The sequence below is a fragment of the Falco biarmicus genome, chromosome 5, assembly GCF_023638135.1.
Source record: "Falco biarmicus isolate bFalBia1 chromosome 5, bFalBia1.pri, whole genome shotgun sequence".
Taxonomy (NCBI): Eukaryota; Metazoa; Chordata; class Aves; order Falconiformes; family Falconidae; genus Falco; species Falco biarmicus.
In genome coordinates this window covers 2,463,421-2,478,064 of record NC_079292.1, presented here as the reverse complement: position 1 = coordinate 2,478,064, position 14,644 = coordinate 2,463,421, and the positions used below count along the sequence as shown (strand labels likewise).

At 38.7% G+C, this 14,644-nt stretch overlaps 1 protein-coding gene across 5 annotated transcripts in view; it reads left to right on the top strand.

Moving 5' to 3' along the window:
- Positions 1-12,598, top strand: part of CERK (ceramide kinase) — a 39,523-nt gene extending 26,925 nt beyond the window's left edge. For 4 of the 5 annotated variants that reach the window (XM_056341122.1, XM_056341124.1, XM_056341126.1 and 1 more), the window contains 4 exons: positions 1,665-1,735; positions 6,206-6,411; positions 8,743-8,951; positions 9,884-12,598. In XM_056341122.1, coding sequence (XP_056197097.1) covers positions 1,665-1,735; positions 6,206-6,411; positions 8,743-8,951; positions 9,884-9,983 — 586 coding nt within the window. In that variant the 3' untranslated portion in view covers positions 9,984-12,598. The remainder of the gene's footprint in view (positions 1-1,664; positions 1,736-6,205; positions 6,412-8,742; positions 8,952-9,883) is intronic. The other variant, XM_056341123.1, reaches the window with a different exon arrangement.
- Positions 12,599-14,644: the final 2,046 nt, after the last annotated feature.

The following is a 14,644-nucleotide window of genomic DNA, read 5'->3' as shown; positions in this document are numbered from 1 at the left end:
CTCTGCTAGTCTTGTTACAGAAAAGGAAAGTGGGGGGTGTTACAGTTAAGGGCAGTCTTGACAGTGGTGACTGTGAGATTATAAAGTATAAAGTCCTAAGAGAAGCAAGCAAGACAAAAGTAGAACTGCAGCCCTGAACTTTAGGAGAGCAGATTCTGGTTTATTCTTATCTTGGCAAAATTCCATGGGAGACTACCCTGGAAGACAAAGAGGCCCAGGAGAGTTGGCTGGTACCTCCTCAAAGCACAAGAACTTGCGATATTAGAAACTTGAATAAGCGTGATGGAAAACCAGCATGGGTGAGCAAGGATCTGAGAAGTCAAGAGAAGTTGGAAGTGGAATGGGTTACTTTGGAAGAACACAGAGACATTGCCTAAATGTGCAGGGATGAAACTGAGAAAGCCAAAGCTCAGGTGGAGTTGAAATTGGTGAGGAATGTGAAGGGTGTTACCTCTTACAAAGAGCTTATAGAAGAATACCAATCATAACAAAAAGCTGAAGGAACCATGGGCCTGCTGCTTAGTGGTGCGAAGCACTAGTGATAAAAGATACGGAAAGGGCTGGAAAATTACTCCTTTGCACTAGTTTTCACTGATGAAGTCTGCCCCCAGGCCTTATGGGTCCCCAGGCCCATGGATGAGGGGGAAATGGTGTTACATACCTTGACTTTAGCAAGGTCTTTGGTACTGTTTCCTGTAGTATTCCTAAAAACAAATTGATGAGTTATGGACTAACTCAGTGGATGGGTGGAAAAACTGGCTGGACTACTAGAAAGGTTGTGAGTACCTTGTCTAGCTGGCAGCCAATTACTAACCATGTCCCTCAGGAATCAGTACTGCGCTTAATACTGTGCAACTTCTTTATGAATGACTGCTGGGGTGGCAGAGTCCACTCTCAGCACTTTTATGATGATATGAGATTGGGAGGAGTCGTTTACACGTTGGAAGTCAAGGCTGCTATTCAGAGGGATCTTGGTGGGCTGAAGAAATGGCTGATAGGAACCTCCTGAAGAAGTTCAGGAGAGGCAAACATTGTGTACCTGGGGTGGAATGGTCCCATGCAGCAGCACTGGCTGGAAGGCAGCTCTGCCAAAAAGAATTTCAGGATCCTGGTGGTTGATAGCTGTACCTGAGTTCACAGTGTGTCCGTGCAGCCAGGAAGGCCAACCTTATATTGAGCTTTCTAAGCAGAAGAGAAGCCAACGGGTCAGGAGGAGTGATTCTTCCCCTGTACTCAGCACTTGTGAGGTGAAGGACTGGCTCCAGTATGTCAGTGTCTTTCACTGTGACAGTAGTCACATATTGGAGCAAGCTGCCCAGAAGTCTTGCGGACTCTACTCTTGCAAATACTCAAAACTTAACTGAACAAGACACTGAACATCCTGATCCTATAAGACCTGCTTTGAGCAGAGGTTTGGGCCACATCAGAGGTCCCTTCCAACCTATGTAATGCTATGGCTCTGTGATGCTGTTATTTCTGACATCCACTAATCTTCAACACTGTACTTAAGTACCTATACTGCCGGCAAGGCTATCAGGAGTCATGCCACATCAGGGCTGTCAGTGCCATGCTGCGTCTTGTGGTGTAATGATTGGACAAAGCAAAAAAAGTTGAAGTGAGTAATAGTTTTGTTTTCAGGAACTGAGTGGTATTTTTGTTTTCAGGTGTTACATTTGCAAGAAAAGTGAGCAACAGCTGGCAGAACAGCACAAGGAACGTGGGTTAAAACATGAAGGTAATTTGTCATAAAAAGTAAGATGGTGAAGTATCATACAAATTATTATTTTTCAGGATATATCAATTCACGAGTGTGTGTTTTGTTTTTTAAACATTGTGAGTCACTAGATAATCCATTGTTTAAGGAAAATAGATGTAAATATGCGAAAAATACATAAGGTGTCTCTCCACCCAAACATCAGACAATGCTGATAAAATTATACTTGTATATTTCAATCTGTTGGGTTTCTTTCCTTTAGGAAAGATGTGTTCTGTGAGCTAGGACTCTGATCTTTTTGTTAGAAGGATTTCACTTTAACACTTGTGGCACTGCTGGAGTAAGATATGCAGATTCAGTTGGCCAAGTTTCACCTCTGGTCTCAGTTTGTTGTCTTGGATAAAACCCCTCTTAAACAGCAGACAGCCTTCCCATGGGTGCTTGCTTCTGCGTTTAGTTTGGTTTGGGTTTTTTCCCCTTCCCCTTGTAAAGCCCAGTGCATAAAATCATAAAATTCTTACGCACGCGTTGGTGCTTATGACCTAGATTATCTTATAATTACAGTTAGTTTGCACAGTATCCGTGCCAGGTTCTAGACTTCTGTTAGCAAAAAGAGTATCATTTTACTGTAAGAGATGCACTGGTAGCATAAAGACTGTACGTGGATTCCTATGTCAGTTTGAATCCCTGTTACACATGCTTATATATAATGCTTTCATCCCAGCTACTGCTTTCAGATCTTTGATGGCCAGATTGGAGTATTTCTCAAGTTGTTTTAGTGTACGCCCAGATTCAGTTAAAGAACTTGCTTTACATAATATTTGTTTAGGAGCTAAATCTGGTAATAGGTTTTTTGGTAAGGAAAAAAAAATCTGTCTTTTTGAGAAATAACTGTAGCTGGAAATTGCCAACCTTTTTTTCTGTGTTGTTTTTTTTCATTTGGTTTGCGTTTGTGTGTGTGGGTTTTGTGGTTTTGTTTTGGTTTGGGTTTTTTTTAGTTTGGTGGTTTCGGTTTGTGTGGTTTTTCTCTCTCTCTCTTTTATCTGCCATTTTGTTAGCTTTGATCCAGCAAAGCAACAAGACAGGTACAGGTTAGGGAGCAATCAAAACTGCTTTACCCAGCATTGCACAATATGTTAAGCATCTGATTATGCAGGATATTGTTTACTTAAATCCATTTTACTTCTGGTCACTTACTGTCTTTGCAGTCCAGTCTCTTCTCCGTGCAGTACTGGTAAGCAAACAATGACAGTCAGCTACTCCTGATTTGCAATAAAAAGGATTTTAAATTGCCGCCTCAGATAGGCTCTTTACTCAGCAGGGTGTATTGGCTGCCTCATTCTGCCTATTTGGTTTGTGTACAATTCAGGTGAGTTCAGAAAGATGTTTGCACTGACTGTCACTGAACGTATTTCTTTGTATTGAGCAGAAGTCTATGTATGTGCCGAGTAAACTTTTGAGCGTTTAGCACTTCACGCTGATTTCAGTAACTTGCAGTATATATACACAATAGACAGCTGAAGCGAGTGCTGTTTATGCTCTCCCTGCTTATGATTGCTCTGTTGCATGAAAGATATTTTGGGAGAGTAATTGTGCTATTACAGTGATGCACCCTGCAGAATGGTTATGAAAGCAGTTGGTCATTCAAAATGTGATAAATACCCTGACTTTGTTCTTACTTGAACAGTCAATCTTTTTTTGAGTAACATGCTGAAATTTATGCTGAACAGTACTTTCACATCAGGTGAAAACAGTCTATTACAGTAACATATATAAGCGTTCTAAGTAATTTGAGACTTTTTATTAAGTAAGCGTACTTCAAAACTAAACACATACCTAGACACACTATAGAACAAATTATTAATGCTTCTTAGATAAAAACCAAAAAGGATGTGTCACTAAAGGGTGGTGTTTTCATTTTGTTGTTTGTATGTCAGAAAATGCCTGGTTTACTTGTGAATAAGCACTTGTGTAGTTCTAGACACAGATGTTTCCAGTTCCAGTACTTTGTTCTGTTCGGTTACATTCATCTCAGAGCAAGGCCTCATCATTTGCCTACAGACTGACCGAAGTAATTCTGTAGTTTGATGTTTAAGTCTTTCTCATCTCTCTCAAGATACATATTTTTAATTTTAAAGTATTTCTTTCTGTAGTGTTCTGTTTGAAAGCAACATATAAAGAGGACAGTAAAGCAAGAAATACTAAAACCACTCTGGCAAATAATGCAAAAATGTTGAATGTAAGAGTTGCATTTTTTTCTTGCTATTACTGATTTGTTTATCAGGAAATAGTGAGGATAGTCTAGATAAAGGAAACTAAAAACATTATTCTTTTTCTAAGTCTTTTGTCTCATAATCCTAATTTGGTTTTCCTGGAATTCTGTTTTTCTGTTACTAAAGAGTGGATAGCAAGAAGTTCCAATGAATAAAAATTCAAGGGAGTAAGAAAAGTTCAAAGAGCAACTACAGGATACTTTCCAAACATTTTTTTTTCATGTTTATTTTAGTTCTTTTCCTGATCTATAAGCTTGGAAGAAGTCACTTCAATATAAATGCATCATAGACTGTAAAATTGCCTAGGTTGTCTTACATCTAATAATGATTCCCTAAAGTTAATGTGAAGCTCCTATAACTAACACAGTAAAGACTATCAGAATTTCAGGACATGAAATGTATAGCATAAATGTCATCTAAAGTCCCATCAAAGCAGAACCTTGAACATACGTATAAGTTAACCCAAATGTGGGGAACTGAATAATGTTAGATTTCTAAGTCCATACCAGTTAACATGCCTCAAAACTTGTACCTTGCTCTGGTTTGATGCTCAAACAAGCTTATATAAACAAACCTTTTTATCCCTTTTTGTTCATTCCTTAGTTTTACCTCTATCATCAGCAATGGCACTTCACTCCTGAACTGTCTGGAGCCCATGTGTATCTCCATAGACTATTCTGCAGTTGTTACTTCTGTGGAGTTGTTAATTTGAAATATCTCAGTCCACTTACCTTGGGAGGAGAAAAGGAGTGTTAGGGCTGCTTTATGGCTTTTTCTTACCGTAGTGAGGAAAGTGATGGTGTGATATAAAAATGCAAAGGCATTTTTAAATCTGTTTTTATCCGTATTCAAGAAAATACAGTTTAGAGGATAACTCTATGCAGTGCCTGTGTTGTGGTTTAACCCCAGCCGGCAACTAAGCCCCACACAGCCACTCACTCACTCCCCACCTGGTGGGATGGGGGAGAGAAACAGAATGGTAACACCGAGAAAGCTTGTGGGTTGAGATAAAGACAGTTTAATAGGGAAAGCAAAAGCCCACGCAAGCAAAGCAAAGCAAGGAATTTCAGCCATCTCCAGGAAGGCTAGGGCTGCATTACACCTCGTGGTGGTTTTGGAAGACAAATGCCATAATGCCAAATGTCCCATCCCCCCCTTCTTCCCCCAGCTTATATACTCACGACATGACACCATATGGTATGGAATATCCCTTGGGCTAGTTTGGGTCCACTGTCCTGGCTGTGTCCCTTCCCAGTTTTCTTGTGCCCTCCAGCATTCTTGCGGGTAGGGCCTAAAACTGAAAAGTCCTTGACTTAGGGTAAGCATCATGTAGCAATAGCTAAAAACATCAGTATATTGTCATCATTGTTCTAACCCCAAATCCAAAACACAGCCCTGCACCAGCTACTAAGAAGAAAATTAAATCTATCCCAGCTGAAACCGGGACATCCTGCCAGTGTTTCTTCATTAACAGAAAATTCCTCTGCCTCTTGAGAGTATTGAGGCCATCGAACGTTTAAGCTGTCTAGGTCTAATCTCTTAACAGAACAGTTTCACAACAAAGTTGAAAGCAGACTTTTGTGGTGTTTTCCAGAAATCTCTGTTCAACTCCCTTGTAGTATTCATCTTCAGACATTTGGGCTTGGAGTTTGGGTGGAAACAGACTTCTGATCTGCTGCCTGCTGGTCCTTGCTAAACCCCAAGTCATCTCTTCCCTTTTTGTATTTTTTTTTTTTTAATATAATTTGTGGCACTGAGGCAGAAGAGGAATATTGATTTAGACACCAAATACTAAACCACTGTCTTTGTGTCATTGTTTATTTAAGATGAACACGTGGGAGAGCAAGAATAAAATCTTTTAAAACTTAAAAATCCCTCTGAACTTTCACACTACAAGAATTTTAACTTGCCTCTGTCTTTTTCCCTGCCTAAGGCTTCATGGGTTTACCTTAACGGCATTGATCCTGAATTTGACATGCATCTATCAGAAATGGTGGGCAGTTTTAGTACATAATCGCAGTCTGTGAAGGGAGAAAGCAACTTTTTCTATTAGTGTATGAAAAATAGATCTTTTAAAATGCAATGTATTTTAAGTATTTATTGACAGTGCATGAATATGCCCAGTGAATACTTTTAAGTTGCCAAGAATGATTGTTTTTTAGTGTGCTTGTGAGTGGATCAAGTAACAGTCTATCTCTATGCCTTTAATATGTTTCAGAAGATGAAGAAGAATGGAAGGTTATTAAAGGGAAATTTCTAGCCATCAATTCAGTAAATATGAGCTGTTCCTGTCCACGAAGTCCAAAAGGTCTTTCACCAGCAGCTCATTTGGCAGACGGTTCAGCTGACCTCATTCTAGTTCGTAAATGCTCCAGACTGGATTTTTTACGGTATCTTGTCAGACATAGAAACCAACATGATCAGGTGTGTATTCCCTCTGACAATGAATTCTCCAGAGTCAGTCTAAGTTGTAAATATTGATATTCTTCTATGACAAAAAGAACCTCTACAAAGCAGGTGTTGTGGGGTTTTTTTGTTTTGGTTTGGGGTTTTTTTTGTTCTGTTCTGTTTAGTTGGTTCTTTCTGGATGACACAATCTCAACATGTGTACCATTTAAAAAAAAAATGAAATCGTTTCAGCTAGGTCAAGTATTTGGCCATAGCATTCTAACAAAATTAACAAAATTCCACTTTTGCTAATTGAATTCTGTTTCATAACATTTTCCATATATTTGCTCTTTGGACAATATTTGAAGTGATTTTATCACAACTGTGCCCCCACATATTTGTCATGAAACATTACACTGCTGTGAGCAGTTTATCTGAGATAGAAGGTATAGTGAAGAATAATAAATCACTTTTTGTAAACCGTATGAAAATATGGTTTAGAAGAAAGTTGCCAGAACTGCAATTTGATTGTAAACTGCAGACTTTTAGCAGGATTTTACTACATGCATGTGGCCAGCATATAAACTTTATGCATTCAGCTTCAAAGTTATTCCTTGCATATGTCGTAGCTGTCAGGATAGACTACAAGAGAAGATTCATCGCTGCTTTGGATTGTAGTATCTGCTGAAACCAGAGCTATGGCTGTGAATACACACATTTAATATTTGTCACAGCCCAATACTATTAATGTGTTCTGGAAATTATCTAGCAATGGACTAATGTTATACCTAGTTATAAAAGCAATAATAAATCTCACTTGTTTATGATGCTATTCTTCCTTCTCGGTTGAAGAATTAGTATAGATTGTCTCCTGCATTTCCTTATTACCACTCCCTGGGACATTGTGTATGTGTATCTGTATTCCTCCTTCCCGCTGTTCTCAGTCTCCTCTTCTTCCCTTCACTCCTTCCCACTTCTTCTCACTGTTCCCTTAATATTTTTGATTATTTGAAGCCTTCCCTGGCTACCTTTCTAGTGGCCTTCAACATTTGCCAAGAGACTACATTCTGCTTAGACTTGAAACACCCGAGCATTCATGGGGGGCTCTGCGAAGCTGTGGATACCAGGTTTTGCCACTAAGCTGTTCGGACTGGATTAGTGCTTAGTGAACTTTGTTGTGTCCGTGAGCCACTGCTTCCAAGTGCGGAGTTTGACAACTTCACAGTTTGTTTATGGTTATAAGCCAAGGGAACTTAAGACCTAGGAGGTCCCTTCAACTCTGATGCTTTTTGTGATTGCCACTGTGGCCGTTTGCCTTCCAGTGCTTCCCAGCTGTTCTCTCTGGGGTACGTTGGTTTTGCAGTGTAGATTAAATGCAGGGTTGTACGTATGTCCTCACTTCAGGTTAGTGCCTACGATAATAGTGGGAAACCCTGTTTGAAAGCTTAATATAAAAAGAAAAAGGAAGACAAGGGTGACTGTATATTAATACAGACTGGTTTATGAGTAAGCTGTTTCTTTGTTCACTTTTGCTTCCTTGCCATTCCCTTCCTATAGATGCACGCAGACATACTCTGTTGCTTTTGCTAAATTACATGCTTGTATTTATTATAGCTTGCTAAATGTTTAATTCCATATCATTTAAATTGCTTTCGGGGTGTGTGGGGGCACCCTTTAATTTGATTGTTCCTTTAATTTGCAAAGCCTAATTTAAAGCATATGTACAATATTGTAGTGTAAATCCACAACCTCTGTTATAAGAGCAATTTCTTAATTGTCCTACTTTTTCTAGCTGAATTAACTAGTTTAAACTATTTTTATTTTGTTGGAATGTAATAATATTGTCCTCTAATTTTCACATACACCCAGCTCTGTGGTGTGTGATCAGACCACCACAGGGATTCTTACCTCAGAGCATTGTTCCAAATGCAGAAGCAGAAGGATTTCAGAAAAGCCTTCTTTGTGTCTTAAGAACTGAAGCTGAAAAGGTCCTGAGGATGGTACAAAGATCCAATCCAAACCTTTTTGACTTTGATTCCACGTTATTATAGCTTTTATAGATTATTTTTAATAGTTTTTATACCCCATTTACTCATAATCTGAGAACGTGTTACCTGACTATAAAGTGGCAATATTGCAGCTGCTTGAAGAGGACCAGTGAAAAGTAAGGTTCCATTTTGGCTATATTGTTTCTGACTTGTGCAGTTTTTTAAAAACAAAAATTACTCTATGCCTCAGGTAAGCTTGTCTAGAAAATTGGAGTGGGCAGACTCTCTCAGATGCAAAATGCTGCATGCTGAGATTTTTACATGTCAAATGTATTTAACTAACTGTAATTGCCTGTTTTGATTTATTTTTTCTTTGTAGTTTGACTTCTCATTTGTAGATGTTTATCGGGTGAAGAGTTTTCAATTTACATCAAAGCTTTCGGAAGATAACGAAAGCAATGTCACAGTCATAGGAAAGAAACGTTTTGGCCAGTTCTGCAGAGATCATCCAGCCTGTTGCTGTAATATTGCTAATAGCACCTGGAATTGTGATGGAGAAACTCTGGACAGTTCAGCAATTGAAGTGAGGTAAGCATTGATTTTTCTGTCCATATACTAGAAAACCTTAAGCCCTTTCATTGTTTTTAAAGAAGCTCATATATACATCCAAAAAAAGGTGCCTCTGTATACCAAATTTGAGACTTCTGATAATAAACTTAATTATTTTTGTTACTTTTTTGGGTCCTTTCCAGAGAGTGCTCCAACCATGTATATTGTAAGGGATCACTCGAGTGGCTGTACCTTTGAAGCCATACTTACTTCCTGGGAAACTGGTATTATGTGCTTTGAAGTACTGAAGGTGAAGGTAGTGTTGGGAGGATTCCTATTAAATGAGTGGAGTACCTCGCTACTCTGAGCAGTAGCTTTTCCTATTAAACTTAAGCCTTAGTAAGCTGCTTTGTCTTACAGAAATTCTGAGTGTGTCCCATACTTTGTGGGTTTTGACACACAGCACAGAATCTTATCTCCAGCCTTGGCATACAGAGAAAGAAGTTTGCAATTGTGCAGATAATCAAATTAGGAAGGGAACAGAGATCTATGAAACTTGAAGGTCTTTTTTTCTTTTTTTGTTTGGGATTTTTTTTTTGGTGGATTGTTTTTGGTTTTTGTTTTTAGAACAAAGGGAACCAAAACCACAATATGAAATATTTACATGCAAATGTTCCATTAAACCATAATTACTTAGCAGTCCAGCCTGATTTTTATAGATATTGTGTATCGTATAAGATTAGCTTATCTAAGTGCCTCATAGAACTTTTTGTGTGGAAAAGAGGAGTAACAGGGGTGATGGATGCATGAAAGCATCCAGCCGCCTTTGCAGGGCAGGATTGTAGCAAGAATGAGACAGTGGTTTCTGTAGTCTGGAGCAAGGAACTTTGCACAACTGCTGGAAATTAATGGATTATGAGAACTGAATATGCTGTACCCATTTATTTCTTATTGTTTTCCATATTTTTCAGGGTTCACTGCCAGTTAATGAAACTGTTTGCAAGGGGAATTGAGAAGAACTGTAATGATGAAGCTGCCTACAGCCAGAGTAGTGTTGAACAATCACTATAGACATTGTTCCTCCAGTGGGGAGAAGAAAACATAAAAGCTCAAGGAAATTGAGTAAATATGCATTTTAGTCAAATTGACAAGTATTTTAAAATTTTAGATTTTTTTTTTAATGGCTTCATAATAATTTCAGGCATCTTACTGCATTTTGTCATTTTTAAAAAAAAACGTTGTAATAATGAAAATAAATCTTGGAGCAATGTAATCTAAGTTACGTTAGAAAAGAGAGGATTGGTGTATATATACGTATTTATGATGACTGATGAATTCTCTGTGCTTTTCTAGAGAGCTAATTTAGGAGTTGTGTTGCAGTAATATATAAATGTTATAAAACATTGGTCTTTCCATTGTCATCAAACCAATATATCAAGACAAGGTATTTTCAGTGTCTAAGAAGGCATTTCCTGATGGGAGCGTTATGTAGTTGCATGTGGCTTAAATGCTGGACAACAAAAGTGTTTTTTTATAAGTAAAATCTTTCATTTTGTAATTCTGACTATACCTTGCAACTTATCAATGCAATTCAAAACCACATTCCTGGCTTTAAGTAATAACAATAATGGTTTAGGAATACTTCGAAAAATAAAAGCACATCTGTATACAGATGGTACCTTATCTATATATTCTATTTACAAAGGCTTCTTTGCATGATGCTTTTTGGGATTAGAAAAGGTTTTATGATGTCTTGGATGATACCAAATAGTACACACTGCAACTGAAATGTCTTGCAAGCAACTTGCAGGGATAGTTATATAATAACGGGAAGGAACAGGCTAAGGAGAAAATATCTTCTGAAACACCAGCAAGTTTTAGGTTTTTTAAAATATCTAAAATTAACATATGTGAAAAGATTCCCACTTCAGTTCACAATTCTTTGGAGATTCTACTACATATGTTAAAATGTCTTTGCAAAATAAGATGTTTGAATGTTAAGTTTAAAAATATGATTTGATGCTTGAAAGTGTTTTTTAGTAATTTTTATTTAAATATGCAATAATTTGTTTTGTGAAGTCAAGGGAGGAAACTGGCATCTGATAAATCACAAATTCACTGTGCTGATTTGTTTTTATAGCAAAAACCCATTAGACTATCAGATGTAGCTATGGAGAGATTATTTAATTTGTGTATGGATTTGTGTATTGTGCCACATACATGTTCTGTGTGTAGGCTTGGGGCTAAACTTTGCTGCTGTTGTGCAAATTTATTCCTGTTTGAGGATCAGAAGTTAGCCCCTGCTCTTTTCTATCTGAAGTGTGTAGTTCTCTTTAAAAATTGTATTTTTTTTTTTTGTCTGAAGAGCTAATGATTCTCTATTCATGTGTATTTGTTGGCACTTCTGTCATTCAGCTTGTATTAGTTTCATGTCTCTTGTGTATTTGGTCTGTGTAAGCCATAGTGATTGGTCATTTTATTACTGAAGCACTTGAAAATTGTTATAAATGGCAATTTTTTCTATTGAAATTACTTGCATTCCATTTTTGTGTAGTATCAAAATGGTGTGCTACACCTTTGCTACAAAGTATTATTCATACTGCTCTATATGACAAAAAGCACTTGCAAATTATATTTGCTTAAAATGTAGTCATACAAAGTTTAGGAGCTGTTCTTTGTTTATATAGTATTTCAGAGAAATACTATAATATCTTTCCAAAAGTACTGCTGTTTACTTTCCTTGTTAACGCAATGGGTTGAAACGTTCATTAATCCAATGCTTTTCAGACATCTGTAATATGTGTTATGTATACTGTATTTTTAAAGCCATGTTTAATAAGTGAAATAGTACTTTTGAACCAAGAACCCCATTTAAAATGAGATTATGCGGTTCTTAAAATGCAAATATTTTTGGAAAGTGTCATTTGTTTTAAAAGTTCTGCGGTTATTGGGGTCTACCCATGAATATTGTGAGAGAACACAGACTTCAAGTTACTGTAATTCTTGTGCAGGATGTGATGGCGCACGCTCAGCTTACCAACGGAGGAGGGCATTTATGAGGCATTACAGCTATCCAGATCATGTTTTCGTAAACGAGAACGGGAGTAAATACTAACCAGCTCTTTCCATTGGTTTATTAGCAAGTTGTGAGGCCCTTACTTGAAAAACGGAGGCTTAATCTCATTGTGAATGTATATTGAAATGCTCTGAATATTTTTAATATCTGGAACAGAGTGCTTGGTGTTTCCAAAGAAAGCTGCCGTGAAAAGCCCTCTTCTGAGAAGCAAGCCACCAGAAAAGGAAGAGGAAAGATCATTCTGTAGTATGGTAATGAAGTGTGAAGTAAATAATAAAGGCATTGCAATGAAAACATCTTAGGAAATAGAAAAGCTGCATAGCTGCGTTTGAATAATTCTATTTGTAGCATATTGTACTAGCAAAGTACCGTATGTGAGTTGTGTGACATGTCCAGCTTATTTTTAAGAAGAGGGCCACATAAGTAATGTTTTAATTCTAGTTTTTTTTCTCTGAATGTAGCCTCAGTATGGAAACTATGTATAGGAAAACCAAGTTCAAGGTCGGTGGGTTTTTTTCCCAATCTTGCTGGCTTCAAGATTAGAAAATGTGTTCAGTTGTATGACATTAGGGCATTTCATTGAAAAAATAAAGTATGTCATACAGCAATACAGTGTGGGTTTTTTTTTTCTTTTCACAACTTCATTTGAAAAATATCTACCTTTCTTCAGCAGAAACCTGGCTGAAGTGTGCTCAGTGTAACCAGTGTGGGCAGATGAAACTAGGTGGAGAGTAATCCATAAGTTTTCATCTGGGTTGACCACAGCTCTGTAGCAAGTGTGAGTGTGGACAAACACTGAGGGAAGGAAAGCCACTAGTGAAGCTGGACTTACACTAAAACTAAGCAACTCTACCAAGGTAAACTAAAGATTGAAGCGGGGAGAAAAAACTTATAATGCAAGTATTTAGAGTTGCTTCTTATGGAAAAATCTAAACTACAAGAAGTGAAAGAAAACTACTGTTCTGAGCATCAAATACACGTTATACGATAAAGAATATATAGTAAATAGGTTATTTTTAGAATTACATTGCAATAATTATTACAGAGGCAGCACGTATTCTAATAGGTAAAACATGTTCAACGTTTTTGATGATGATGAACATCGTGCGCAGAGGGAAAGCGTGGTTTTCAGAGGTAGAGACTTCTGTTTAAGTGTGTTGCGTTTATGTGGCAAGGTTTTGCTAGCGGGGGGGCTGCATGGGTGGCTTCTGTGCGAAGACGCCAGGAGCTGCCCCCATGTCAGACGGGGTCAGCTCCAGCCCGCTCCAAGGTGAGCCTGCTGCTGGCCCAAGCTGAGCTGATGGGTGATGTTGGTAGCACTTCTGTGACAGCATATTTAAGAAAAGGTAAAAAACGCTGCACAGCAGCTGTAAAAGGACTGAGGGGGAAATAAAAAAAAACCAAACCCAGCCCTGCAGCCATCCCCATCAGTGCAGAAGGAGGGCAGGAGGTGCTCCAGGCACCGAAAGAGATTCCCCTGCAGCCTGCGGTGGCAAAGACCCTGGTGAGGCAGGCTGTCCCCCTGCAGCCCACAGAGATCCACGGTGGAGCAGATCCCCACCTGCAGCCCATGTCGGACCCCATGTCGGGGCAGGTGGATGTGTCCTGAAGGAAGCTGCAGCCTGTGGAGAGCCCGTGCTGGAGCAAGTTTCCTGGCAGGAGCTGCAGATGTGGAGAGGAGCAAATACACGAGCAGCTTTTCTGGCAGGAACTGTGGGGGACCTGGGTGGGAGAAGTTCAGGAAGGATGAAGGAGCAGGAGAGATGAAGTGTTACCAATTGACCCCAGCCCTCATTTCTCATCCCCCTGCACTGCTCAAGGTGAGGGGAGGAGGTAGAAGAGTCAGAAGTGAAGCTGAGCCTGGGAAGAAGGCAGGGAGGGAAGAGGGGATGAGGTGGTTTTGGTTTTGGGTTTATTTGTTATTTCTGGCTATCTGTTACTAATTGGCGATAAATTAAACTAAACTCTCCCCAAGTTAAGTCTGTTTTGCCTCTGTCTGTAGTTGCTGAGTGATCTCTGTGTCCTTATCACGACCCACGGGCTTCCAGTCGTATTCTGTCACCTTGTCCTGCTGAGGAGGGAGAGGGACAGAGCAGCTGGGCAGGCGCCTGACCGGCAGCCAAGGTCAACACACCACATGCAGTTATGCAATGAGGCAATGTTTGCAGGGAAGACAGTATGTAAAATCAGAAATTTCTGTGTCTTGCAATTCCAGTATTTCCCTAGAACTCCTGCCTTAATCCCTATGAAGTACATGAGTGATGTGAATTCATCATTTTTATTCTCATTAGTCACATTGCTCTTATTTCGAATTTTCAACAGGATAGTTAAACACCGGTTAGAATCTGTTAAATTTACTTAAGTTGCAGTAAATGAATTCTGTCCATAATGAAGCAAGTCTCCCCAGACTTCTGTCTTACCAACTGACATGCACATGATGTACATCTTGCAAAGGCTTATGCATGTTCTTAATTAATGTGTGACTAGTCCTATTAATTAGAAGGGGGTGGGGCATTCACTCTGCAATCAGTCATGCCTTTCAAATCCTCTGCAATGAGAGGATTAACAAATTTTTTATTATTCTGTTTCCTACTGTTGAGAAATAATATGTGCCTACCAATATTGCCAGCGAGAAGTTGTCTTCCAAAAAGATGTT